The 13506-nt window shown below is 46.3% G+C and overlaps 1 protein-coding gene across 4 annotated transcripts in view; it reads left to right on the top strand.

Annotated features, from left to right (window-relative positions):
* The window catches only part of LOC142198676 (uncharacterized), a 168067-nt gene that overhangs the window by 73626 nt on the left and 80935 nt on the right, over positions 1–13506 (top strand). For all 4 annotated transcript variants that reach the window (XM_075269718.1, XM_075269717.1, XM_075269715.1 and 1 more), the window contains exons 4-6: positions 4167–4216; positions 10093–10171; positions 12785–12859. In XM_075269718.1, the coding sequence (XP_075125819.1) occupies positions 4167–4216; positions 10093–10171; positions 12785–12859 (204 nt within the window). The remainder of the gene's footprint in view (positions 1–4166; positions 4217–10092; positions 10172–12784; positions 12860–13506) is intronic.

Below are 13506 nucleotides of genomic sequence, written 5' to 3'. Positions count from 1 at the left end.
GTCAGTGAGTGCGGTGTGTATGAGGGGTGTGTGACTGGTGTGAGTGCAGTGTGTATGACTGGTGTGTGACTGGTGTGAGTGCGGTGTGTGTGACTGGTGTGAGTGCGGTGTGTATGACTGGTGTGAGTGCGGTGTGTGTGACTGGTGTGAGTGCGGTGTGTGTGACTGGTGTGAGTGCGGTGTGTATGAGGGGTGTGTGACTGGTGTGAGTGCGGTGTGTATGACTGGCGTGAGTGCGGTGTGTATGACTGGTGTGAGTGCGGTGTGTATGACTGGTGTGAGTGCGGTGTGTGTGACTGGTGTGAGTGCGGTGTGTGTGACTGGTGTGAGTGCGGTGTGTATGAGGGGTGTGTGACTGGTGTGAGTGCGGTGTGTATGACTGGCGTGAGTGCGGTGTGTATGACTGGTGTGAGTGCGGTGTGTATGACTGGTGTGAGTGCGGTGTGTGTGACTGGTGTGAGTGCGGTGTGTATGAGGGGTGTGTGACTGGTGTGAGTGCGGTGTGTATGACTGGTGTGAGTGCGGTGTGTATGAGGGATGTGTGACTGGTGTGAGTGCGGTGTGTATGACTGGTGTGAGTGCGGTGTGTATGAGGGGTGTGTATGACTGGTGTGAGTGCGGTGTGTATGACTGGTGTGAGTGCGGTGTGTATGAGGGGTGTGTGACTGGTGTGAGTGTGGTGTGTATGACTGGTGTGAGTGCGGTGTGTATGAGGGGTGTGTGACTGGTGTGAGTGCGGTGTGTATGACTGGTGTGAGTGCGGTGTGTATGAGGGGTGTGTATGACTGGTGTGTATGACTGGTGTGAGTGCGGTGTGTATGACTGGTGTGAGTGCGGTGTGTATGACTGGTGTGAGTGCGGTGTGTATGAGGGGTGTGTGACTGGTGTGAGTGCGGTGTGTATGACTGGTGTGAGTGCGGTGTGTATGAGGGGTGTATGACTGGTGTGAGTGCAGTGTGTATGACTGGTGTGAGTGCGGTGTGTATGAGGGGTGTGTGACTGGTGTGAGTGCGGTGTGTATGACTGGTGTGAGTGCGGTGTGTATGAGGGGTGTGTATGACTGGTGTGAGTGCGGTGTGTATGACTGGTGTGAGTGCGGTGTGTATGAGGGGTGTATGACTGGTGTGAGTGCGGTATGTATGACTGGTGTGAGTGCGGTGTGTATGAGGGGTGTGAGTGCGGTGTGTATGACTGGTGTGAGTGTGGTGTGTATGAGGGGTGTGTGACTGGTGTGAGTGCGGTGTGTATGACTGGTGTGAGTGCGGTGTGTATGACTGGTGTGAGTGTGGTGTGTATGAGGGGTGTGTGACTGGTGTGAGTGCGGTGTGTATGACTGGTGTGAGTGCGGTGTGTATGAGGGGTGTATGACTGGTGTGAGTGCGGTATGTATGACTGGTGTGAGTGCGGTGTGTATGAGGGGTGTGTGAGTGCGGTGTGTATGACTGGTGTGAGTGTGGTGTGTATGAGGGGTGTGTGACTGGTGTGAGTGCGGTGTGTATGACTGGTGTGAGTGCGGTGTGTATGACTGGTGTGAGTGTGGTGTGTATGAGGGGTGTGTGACTGGTGTGAGTGCGGTGTGTATGACTGGTGTGAGTGCGGTGTGTATGAGGGGTGTGTATGACTGGTGTGAGTGCGGTGTGTATGACTGGTGTGAGTGCGGTGTGTATGAGGGGTGTATGACTGGTGTGAGTGCAGTGTGTATGACTGGTGTGAGTGCGGTGTGTATGACTGGTGTGAGTGTGGTGTGTATGACTGGTGTGAGTGCAGTGTGTATGACTGGTGTGAGTGCGGTGTGTATGACTGGTGTGAGTGCGGTGTGTATGACTGGTGTGAGTGCGGTGTGTATGACTGGTGTGAGTGTGGTGTGTATGAGGGGTGTGTGACTGGTGTGAGTGCGGTGTGTATGACTGGTGTGAGTGCAGTGTGTATGACTGGTGTGAGTGTGGTGTGTATGAGGGGTGTGTGACTGGTGTGAGTGCGGTGTGTATGACTGGTGTGAGTGCGGTGTGTATGAGGGGTGTGTGACTGGTGTGAGTGCAGTGTGTATGACTGGTGTGAGTGCAGTGTGTATGACTGGTGTGAGTGTGGTGTGTATGAGGGGTGTGTGACTGGTGTGAGTGCGGTGTGTATGACTGGTGTGAGTGCGGTGTGTATGAGGGGTGTGTGACTGGTGTGAGTGTGGTGTGTATGAGGGGTGTGTGACTGGTGTGAGTGCGGTGTGTATGACTGGTGTGAGTGCGGTGTGTATGAGGGGTGTGTGACTGGTGTGAGTGCGGTGTGTATGACTGGTGTGAGTGCGGTGTGTATGACTGGTGTGAGTGCGGTGTGTATGACTGGTGTGAGTGCGGTGTGTATGAGGGGTGTATGACTGGTGTGAGTGCGGTGTGTATGACTGGTGTGAGTGCGGTGTGTATGACTGGTGTGAGTGCGGTGTGTATGAGGGGTGTATGACTGGTGTGAGTGCGGTGTGTATGAGGGGTGTATGACTGGTGTGAGTGCAGTGTGTATGACTGGTGTGAGTGCAGTGTGTATGACTGGTGTGAGTGCAGTGTGTATGACTGGTGTGAGTGCAGTGTGTATGACTGGTGTGAGTGCGGTGTGTATGAGGGGTGTGTGACTGGTGTGAGTGCGGTGTGTATGACTGGTGTCAGTGCGGTGTGTATGAGGTGTGTATGACTGGTGTGAGTGTGGTGTGTATGACTGGTGTGAGTGCAGTGTGTATGACTGGTGTGAGTGCAGTGTGTATGACTGGTGTGAGTGCGGTGTGTATGACTGGTGTCAGTGCGGTGTGTATGAGGTGTGTATGACTGGTGTGAGTGCGGTGTGTATGACTGGTGTGAGTGTGGTGTGTATGACTGGTGTGAGTGCAGTGTGTATGACTGGTGTGAGTGCGGTGTGTATGACTGGTGTGAGTGCGGTGTGTATGACTGGTGTGAGTGCGGTGTGTATGACTGGTGTGAGTGTGGTGTGTATGACTGGTGTGAGTGTGGTGTGTATGACTGGTGTGAGTGCAGTGTGTATGACTGGTGTGAGTGCGGTGTGTATGACTGGTGTGAGTGCGGTGTGTATGACTGGTGTGAGTGCGGTGTGTATGACTGGTGTGAGTGCGGTGTGTATGACTGGTGTGAGTGCGGTGTGTATGACTGGTGTGAGTGTGGTGTGTATGACTGGTGTGAGTGTGGTGTGTATGACTGGTGTGAGTGCAGTGTGTATGACTGGTGTGAGTGCGGTGTGTATGACTGGTGTGAGTGCGGTGTGTATGACTGGTGTGAGTGCGGTGTGTATGACTGGTGTGAGTGCGGTGTGTATGACTGGTGTGAGTGCGGTGTGTATGACTGGTGTGAGTGCGGTGTGTATGAGGGGTGTATGACTGGTGTGAGTGCAGTGTGTATGACTGGTGTGAGTGCAGTGTGTATGACTGGTGTGAGTGCAGTGTGTATGACTGGTGTGAGTGCAGTGTGTATGACTGGTGTGAGTGTGGTGTGTATGACTGGTGTGAGTGCAGTGTGTATGATTGGTGTGAGTGCGGTGTACATGCACACAATGTATATGCGCAAACCCTGTAATGTAGATACTGTAGGAGTGTGCGTATAAATACAGTATAAGAAATTGTTCAAAACTGGTGCTAAGGAAAGTGGAGCTGTTGCCCATAGCAACCAGATTTCACCTTTCGTCCCCCCGCGGCCTGGTCGGTTGCTATGGGCAACTACTCCAGTTATTGTTTGCACCAGTTTTGATAATTCCTGGAGACTGTAGGCCTAGTCGGTGTATACAGTCCCATGTACTCTGGAGACACGAGGGGGTTGTATACAGTATATAGACCATCTGTGTACTCTGAAGACAGCAGGGATGTGTGTATACAGACGGTCCATGACCTGTTTAGATAGGAGGGGTGTCTCTATATACACTGGATACAGGAGAGAGAGGTACGTATAGGAGTATACATAGTGATATATAAATAAACATATAGCTCAGCTATAATCTTGCCTGGGCGTTGATGTACTCTTGAGACAGTACTTGTGAGTTGGATGTATGTTTTGTACACCGATAGCATGTACACCTACTGTGTGCACCAGAGACCGGATCTTTGTGCCTAGTTGTATATGCTTCTGCTATAACATCCATTGGTATATTGATCATGACCTGTATTTCTGTTTCTCCATCAGACACAAGATGACGGGGACCCATCAAAGCCACCGTGGTTTAAAGGCGGCGGGTGAGCTTTCTTCTTTTTTTTATTATTCTGTTTGTACTGTTTGCAGCCGCTTTATATCTCCTCTGATCAGTCAGAATAATTGATTTATTACACAATGGAGTACAGAGGAGACGCTCTGCACATCACAGTGTGGCCCAGAGTCCATTGAATACTAGGAGCGACGATGAGATGGTTGGTGAATGTAGGTTGCCATTCGAGTTCAGGTTTTATACTCTATTGTAATGTGTATCAATGACAGTGCTTCCATACAAGGACATTAGATAAGTGACTCACGAGAGCTGGAGGCGTCAGACGGAGTTATTTTTATTCACCAAGTCTGATTTCGAAGAGTTTTATTCTTCATGACTGGAGACTGGGAGCCCTGCAATCTCTTTGTTGTTTTTAGGGTCCTCTGAAGTCATGGTTGGCCTCCTGATGGGGATGCCTGCCATCTCTAAATGGTTGTCTGATGTCTTTGGGTCACATTTGAGGACTTCTGATGTTAACACACCTCTTAAAAAGATCTTTCTGATGGCTTATTAAGCCTAATGTCTTTAATGTCCTTCTTTGTGGCCTACGACATCATAAAGGCCACCAATTAGAAAGTTTGGGACCTCTTTATTGACTTTTGTTGTCTTTAAACCACTGAGCTAGTGAAGGACTCCGATATCTTGAGTGTTCTGTGATGGCATCCAGTATCTTATGTGAATATTCATGGGCTCTCTTACGTCTAAGGCGCTTCTAAATGGGAGTCGAGATGTTGATGGGTCATCTTGTGGAGTATCATGTTATCTGCTTCTGGGCCACCAAGGTCTTTTGGCCTTCTGGGTCCACCTCCAGCCTTATGATCGCCTCCAACCTCATGGGACGCCAACAATTCCACGTGGCCTTTAGGCAGCTAAAAATTAAGTTGGCAAATTTTCTAATCAAATCTTTGTCATTCCAAGAATCACCTGCTTTGGTGTCCTTTGGTCCAAGGATTGGAGCTGGTGTACACCGCTGTTTCATGATCTTCACCAATGCATTCTTCAATCCAGCCATCTAAATTTACCAATGAAGTATGATAGAGGATGTCCTCATCCTCAGCCGCCTGATATTAGGATGGTAGCTTATCCTCGGCATCTGAATCCTTCTCAGATGAATACTCTATAAATTTGGGAGAAATTGATTTGCTGCCATCTGATGGTGCTTGAATATTAATACAATTTCATATCCAGTGTTGTCAGTAAGAAATTCACTCAGTGGTCAAAAGTCACGGGAAGACGTGTCCCAGTGCCGTTTGTGTCGGATATGACGCTCAAACAGTGTGACGCGATGCGGCCTATGGCGCTAATGTTGCCAGGATATCTGAGCAGTCTGATGCAGACAGGTGTTTCGTGAACATGGCAGCACGTCGTGAGTTAAGTGACTTTGAACGTGGGATGATAATCGGTGCAAGATGCATGGGGCATAGCATTTTGGAAATGACCCAGGAATCTGTGTTTCTGAGGTCAACAGTGTCTTGGGTGGACCTTCAATATCGCAGAGACAACGTTTGCAGCTGCGTAAACCGGCGCACTGGTCGGCCACGAGTGTTTGATGAACAGACGTCACATTGTACGGGGCTCTCGATGGTCTACTGTGGGTCAAATTGCCGCTGATTTGAATGTGTTGTGCCAGGACCCAATTTCCACCAGGACTGTACGCTGAGAACTGCACTGCATAGGCTTCAACCTTCGACACCTGACCCATGTCCCTTTGCTGACGCCAAAACACAGAGTTCAAAGACTGGCATGGGCCCGCGACCATCGTCATTGGACCATGGAACAGTGGTGGTATGTGGCATGCTCTTATGAATCACAGTTCCAGTTGTACAGAGCCGATGGGCATGTGAGAGTGTAGCGTATGCCCCATGAAGCCATGGATCTGGCATGCCAACAGGGACGTATCCAGGTGGGAGGTGTCTGGGGCCATGTTCACATGGTTGCAATTGGGCCATATTGTCTGCCTGCAAGGATCAATAACCAGTTCTCAATACGTGCAACATATGGCAGACCATCTGCACCCCTTTCTGGTGTTGGAGTTCCCTGATGGGGATACTGTGTACCAACAGGACAATGCAACATGTCATCTCTCATTGGTGGCACAGGACTGACTTAATGAACACACCAGTGACCTCATGATCCTCGATTGGCCTGCCCGCTTGCCCGACCTCAACCTCATAGAGCATTTATAGGATGCTGTGGATACCAGTGTCTGCTCCTTGGACCCAGCGCCAACTACACAGGACCAGTTGTGGGCTGCAGTGCAGACTGCATGGATCAATATCCCTCCAGAACTCTTCCAACACCTTGCAGAGGGGTGACCCGCTATTAATGGCGCATCCGGTACCTTCCCATGACTTTTGGCCACTCAGTGTAGATGGCGGCACATCCTTAGAAATATTGAATTGTACCTTCCCTTCAGCCAAGTACCCCATCAAATCTGTAGATGTTAGCTGGCGGTCTTCCATTGGTGATTCACATTCTTCCATTAGAAAATAGTCTCCATTGGTCTGATCCATGGTGTCCATATAACTGGACTCCCTATTAATCATCCTGAGACCCCTGTTCCTTCCAGTTGCACAGCAGCAATGAGGTAGAGTTGAGTGAATGACACAGTGGTCAAGTGCGCACCCTACTGCTCCATTCATTGTCTGAGACAGCCAAGTGCTGTACACAGTTGTCTCATCAGTCCTATAGACTTGAATTGAGTGGCACCACACTCTTTCGACTAATCTACTCACTGCAGACTAGGGGGCCTTTAGAAATTGCATGGATAGGTAAAATAAAATGGGTTGTGATCATAACCCAATAATATCCTCACTATAAAGGAACGCAGATAAGAGAATCCTTGCCAGTGGTTGCTCCAGTAAAAGAATTCTCGAGTATAAAAGATTAATGGAAATGGATCAAAGTTGGAAAAAAACATGAAAGAATGTGTAAGAGGAGAACAGTCCACTAATAGTATTCACAGGGAAGAGATCAATGGAAGAATGGGATTAGAAAGTAATAGGATATATGACATAATATGGAGTCAAGAGAAATCCAATCTGCTTATCGCCATTCTAATGGAGAAATGATTCCCTTTGTCAGGCTTCTCAGATGCTGTGGGCACTGTTGTATTATGGGGTAAACAGCAAAGATCAGAAGTTGCTATTATCTGAGCCATTACAGATGTACCCTGGGTGCAATTGAAAAGGTTGTTTACATTGGCGCAGGGCCAAATATATATATATATATATATATATATATATATATATATATATATATATATATATATATATATTAGCAGGAGGACCCGGCTTCACACGGGTATATTACATTTTATGTTTGTGTAGTGGTCCCATAAGAATTGTCCAGTTTTGCACTGATGTATTTTGTATGTTGTTTGTGTGTATGTCCATAAGCATCATATGATTATGTATATCTCATTTTGGATATCAGTGAAAAACCTGTGATCAGTTGTTATGGATACCTGGAGTAAAGCTGTAGCTAATCCTTCCCTGTGTAGTACTGTGTTTAGATGCAAGTATCTAATCCTTGTTGGTGTGGTACTGTGTGCAGATGCACATATCTAATCCTCCGGCGTGTGGTACTGTGTGCAGATGCACGTATCTAATCCTCCCCCATGTGGTATTGTGTGAAGAAGCGCGTATCTAATCCTCCGGCAAGTGAAACTGTGTGCAGACGTGCGTATCTAATCTTATGGCATGTGATACTGTGTGCAGACACGCGTATCTAATCCTCTGGTGTGTGGAACTGTGTGCTGAGATGTGTATGTAATTCTTTGGCATGTGGTGTTGTATGCAGAGGCATGTATTTAATCCTGCCCCATGTGGTACTGTGTGCAGACGCGTGTATCTAATACTCACCTATGTGGTATTGTGTGCAGTGGCGTGTATCTAATCATCCGGCATATGGTATTGTATGCAGAGGCGCATATCTAATCCTCTGGCATGTGGTACTGGGTGAAGAGGCACATATCTAATCCTCCCCCGTGTGGTATTGTGTGCAGTGGCGTGTATCTAATCCTCTGGTGTGTGGTATTGTGTGAAGACGCATGTATGTAATCCTATGGCGTGTGGTACTGTGTGCAGATGCACGTATCTAATCCTCCCCTGTGTGGTACTGTGTGCTGAGACGCGTATCTAATGCTCTGGCATGTGGTACTGTGTGCAGAGGGATGTATCTAATCCTCCAAAGTGTGGTATTGTGTGCAGACGCACGTATCTAATCCTCCCCTGTGTGGTATTGTGTGAAAAGGCGCGTGTGGAACTGTGTGTAGACGCGCGTATCTAATCCTACAGCATGTGGTACTGTGTGCAGACGCGTGTATCTAATCCTATGGCGTGTGGAACCGTGTGCAGATGCACGTATCTAATCCTTCAGTGTGTGGAACTGTGTGCAGAAGCGCGTATTTAATCCTCTGGTGTGTGGGACTGTGTGTTGATCTGTGTATCTAATCCTCTGATGCGTGTATCTCAGTTTGGATATCAGTGTTGGGTTGTGCATGTGGAGTGACTGTGTGTATTGCAGTTGGAATATGAGTGAAAGACTTGCAGGTTTGTATTGGCTAAGGGGGGGGGGGTATTGTGCTTGGAATGCTGTATCTCAGCAACGGTACGTCGAGCGAGTTGGAGTCTCGTATCAAACCTTCCTGGATACCTGAAGTATCTTTGTACCAAATTTGGTGAAGATCGGTCCAGTCGTTGGTTTGCATTAGAGAACAGACAGACAGACAAGAATTCATTTTTATAATTTAGAGAGATTGTACTCGGTGCGCTTTGCATAGAATTCTGTATATTTAGCTGACCTTTTGGGTAACATGGAAATTACTAAGATTTCAGAAAATATCTTTTGCATCATTCACAGGGAAACAGTACTATCTGTGCCTATTATTACTTACAGTAAGGACAGTACTATCTGTGCCAATATCATTTAAAGGGAAAAATAGCGAGTGCTGTCTGTATCATGTACAGGTAGAGACAAGCAGACAGCACTATCTGTGCCTACATCATTTACAGGGAAGCAGTACTACCTGTGCCTTTTATTACTTACAGGAACGGCAGTACTATCTGTGCCAATATCATTTAAAGGGAAAAAAATAGAGAGTGCTGTCTGTATCATGTACAGGTAGAGACAAGCAGACAGCACTATCTGTGCCTACATCATTTACAGGGAAACAGCACTATCTGTGCCTTTTATTACTTACAGGAAGGGCAGTACTATCTGTGCCAATATCATTTAAAGGGAAAAAATAGTGAGTGCTGTCTGTATCATGTTCAGGTAGAGACAAGCAGACAGCACTATCTGTGCCTATATCATGTTTATTTAGCTCTTCTTCAACCACATGCAGCAGTATTCAGGTGTATGGACGTACATTTTATACATCGAGTTTTTATGTTTAATTCATAATGGATGGTTTTTAGCTCTGTCTTTTTTTCTATCCTTACTAAACCCAATTTTGACTGTGTGTGTTTGTCCTAGAAAATCCTGACTAGACTGTCTGAATTGGAATGGTGTGTCTTTGTCGGGTGGGCGGGGGGCAATAGTTCTGTAGGCTAAGCTTGACACTTTTTTCCTTCCCTATGAAATCCTTGCAGGCTCCAGTATTAGGTCTTTGAGTTTATGGTGTAATATTGTATTGTCAGACCTGAATACCTGTACAGATAAGGGAACGTTCCCCTTTGTTAGGTGTCTCATTTGACAAGTGTTCTGCTCTTTCATCTATTGTGTGTCTGACCTGATAACCGTGTTGGGTACGTTCTGATCACTTAGCGTTTTGTTGCTCCGCTTTCTATTATGTTAGAACTTCGTAGTTATATCGTTCTTTTGTGCCAGTGTATAATCTAGCTTTCACTATATGTCTTCCTCAAGGCCTGCCGGCGGCTTGTATGGGATCGACAGCATGCCTGACCTTCGCAAGAAGAAGCCTATTCCTTTGGTTAGCGATTTGGTAAGTCTGAGATGACGGAGCCCGATTAATTGTATTATATTGTATACGCGGGTAAATTTACTGACTGGTTGTAGTCCGCGTGGGGTGAAGTAATTCCCATCTTCTTTCTAAACACTCTACTCAAACTTCTTAAGAGGAAGGTAATCGTCCCCTCCACCACGTACCAAACTAAGAATAGTATGGCCACTCACCTTAAGACTAGGGGGTAGGTAAGGGCATCATAAGGGCCTTCTTTTTTAATGGAAGAGCACCTGTTAGCATTGCATTTACACAATTCTAGAGAATTTTGTTATCTATCTGTTATGCTGTTCCTCTGTTATCCTTCCTGGAAATGTGAGAAAAGTGACAGTAGGACTTTACTATTACCCTAGTCACCATAATGGGGTATAAGGTGATATTACACAACCTGACGCTGATGCATTTCTTTGCATTGGCCCCGTACACAGGCCGATGCACAGTGCATACAGTTTACATTATAACAAACACGGATTTACTTGGATATTATCGACCGGCGCTTGTTGCAGCCAGTGTTAATGAGGTTGTTAAAGAATCTCAGGAGGAACCCTTTAATATTAGGAAACCAGAACAGTGCCCTGCTGTAATCCACAGGTATCAATCCTTGCCAAATTCTCAATCTCCTTTTTTAATCCCGCACTTGTTGAGCACTAGGTACCCCCACATTAAATGTTAACCCTACTTCTCCCACTGATATTCTACCTGAATTAACCTTTCACAATTCTTTTATATGCTGCTGTCCCTCCTATTCTACAGGCGATGGTAAGTAGCTTCTCTCCACAGTAAGCGGCCAGCCTTGGATCCCTTGCATTAGTAGCGTTTCATCCTCCTTCTGCTACGTGACTTATTATAAATTCTTTGTTTTGCTGGCAGCGTTCCCTACATCACTGACATAATGGACCCTGATAGCTAGACTGCTTTATTCCCACTAATGGACCATTTATTCACTTTTATGGACTGCTTGGCTACAGATGCAGTTTGTGTCCTCATAGAAATTACTCTACTGAAAACCTTCACGGATAGACACCCAGTAGGGTTAAATGTATGTCTTGTGATACCGGAAAGAAGAGAAAATTGGCCTTGGTTGCCTTGCCCAATGTAGGTGACTGTAATCTGGCAAACTAGATGCAGTGTTTTGAAATTCATTGACCACCTTTTGACATCTTGTGGATGCTAAGGGGGGTGTTTCAGCCCTAAATCAATACCTATCCACAGAACCCCCACAGATCACACCCTGATGACCTATCCACGGGATAGATTATCAGGGTGTGATCTGTGGGGGTCCGACACCAGACCCATACGGATCAGCTATTATTGTAAACTGCTAGTGGACAGGCAGCATATGCATCATCAATCCTATTCAAGTAATAGGAGCGACACTGCAAGTCCTACCTTTATGCAGTGGATGGGGCTGCTGCGCCGCCTCTTTGAGTAAAAGCTGCTTCAGAAATCTTAGGGCTTGAAAGTGGAGTGGAATTTTGAGGCAGAACTCAACCTCAATTTCCTCTTTACTTTCTTGTGAATGGCTCCTTGGCTCAAAATATGAGACCTGCTTTAAAACAAAACCTCCCCAAAAAAGTAACAGTTTTTGCGATACTCTGTCATAAGATGTCTGTCCTATATGTGTCCATGTGCTGCCACCCAATGGTCGTTTTGTAAATTGCAGCCTGTCAAGGATTTTGCTCAGAATATTGTATTCGTTAAGCTAAGGGTTGACACATCTGTATGAGAATCTGGTTCATGTTCATGATACGGGCTTGGACTGGCAATGATATGTTCATCTTTGTCGTATAGTTTCACTACCCTCTGCCTATTGGGTATCTCCAAAAGGTGGACCTATCCTTTTTAAGACGAATGTACAAGATATGAGGGTTGGTTGGAATTTTTACATTAAATAGCTGCAAATTGTATCCGCCATGGGTGACTATTAAGCGCCATGACCAAGATCTGCCCTGGGTAGATCTCTCCATACCAAATGTAAAGCACCATGGAATTAATGGTGCTATATAAATAAACAATAATAATAATAACTGCATTAGCTTTATTGGTTCTGGTCCTACACTACCAGGTTCATTACACTCAGTGATGGGCACTGAATGGGCAGGGTCCCCTTACATTTCTCCCTAGACCCCATTCAGTAGTATCTGCCATCCAATACATACATGCCACGGTGCTCCTATAAAGCACTCCGCTCTGAGCATGTATGCATTACCCTCTATGGTTTTTCCTCCTTGTAATATTTTCTTTTCACGTAGCAGTGTCTTCCGTAGAATTTCTTTATTTTAATGCTTAACTTATGATTTGCTTTTTCCTGGATGAAAATCAGAGAAGAAACCGGATACAGGGGGGTGATCTGCGGATGGTAAACCTCATCAGAACGCCCTCTCCATGAGTTATGTTACATGGACTTGGCGGTATTGTGCCAGCAGGTCCAATGCAGATCTAGGTGACATTTGACCTCCAGATCTTATGTCTGGCGCAGTACACCCCCTGCAAGTCACTTTCCTGAATCCTAAATTGATTTTATTAATATCCTGGGAACAATCAAAGTCATCTGTAATACAATTCATTGCTGACTAATCCTTCTTTTTCTCACAGTCCCTGGTACAATCCAGGAAGGCCGGTATTACCTCAGCTATGGCCACGAGAACGTCTCTCAAGGATGAAGATCTGGTAGGTATCATTCTGTCACAAGCAAAATAGCTGGGCACAGATTAAAAATTGCAGCAGGGAGATGCAGAGTCTCCCAAACCAAACACTACATCCTTCGTGACTTGATCTGCACGTGAGTGTAGTATTCAACATGTATCCATATGAAATCATAGAGCGCCTTGCAGATGCTGCAGCATCTCGCCTCTCTGTTACTACAGGCCAGTTAGCCAGTATGATATACTAACACACTATAGTCACCATAGCACACACTGAAGCTGCCACCGAACCTCATAATGCACACCAGCTGCTGCAGAACCTCATAATAGGAGAACAAAGAAACAGAGACAGCACCGAGCTGCACATAGTGAGGTACCGTAAGTTCACGGAAATGTACGTAATAAGAGAGCTTCTCACCTTTAATGGTTGTATATCACAACCAATTAATAAACTTGTAAATCACTTATGGAGGGGGGATTTTACCCCAGTTCTTAAAGCTGCGAGATCCGTACTACTCTTGGTGTCAGCAAAATTAGATAAGGACCGAAGTACAAATAAGAATCACCACGCTCGACCAATTGTTCGGACAATGCTTTAATTCAAAAAGATGGAGCACAACGCGTTTCGGGCTTATGCCCTTTTTCAAGTGCAACAACTGACTACTGTCATTC

This window comes from Leptodactylus fuscus, chromosome 1, assembly GCF_031893055.1.
Source record: "Leptodactylus fuscus isolate aLepFus1 chromosome 1, aLepFus1.hap2, whole genome shotgun sequence".
Lineage (NCBI taxonomy): Eukaryota > Metazoa > Chordata > Amphibia > Anura > Leptodactylidae > Leptodactylus > Leptodactylus fuscus.
Note: the sequence above shows the minus strand (reverse complement) of the source record. Positions and strands in the feature narration are given on the sequence as shown.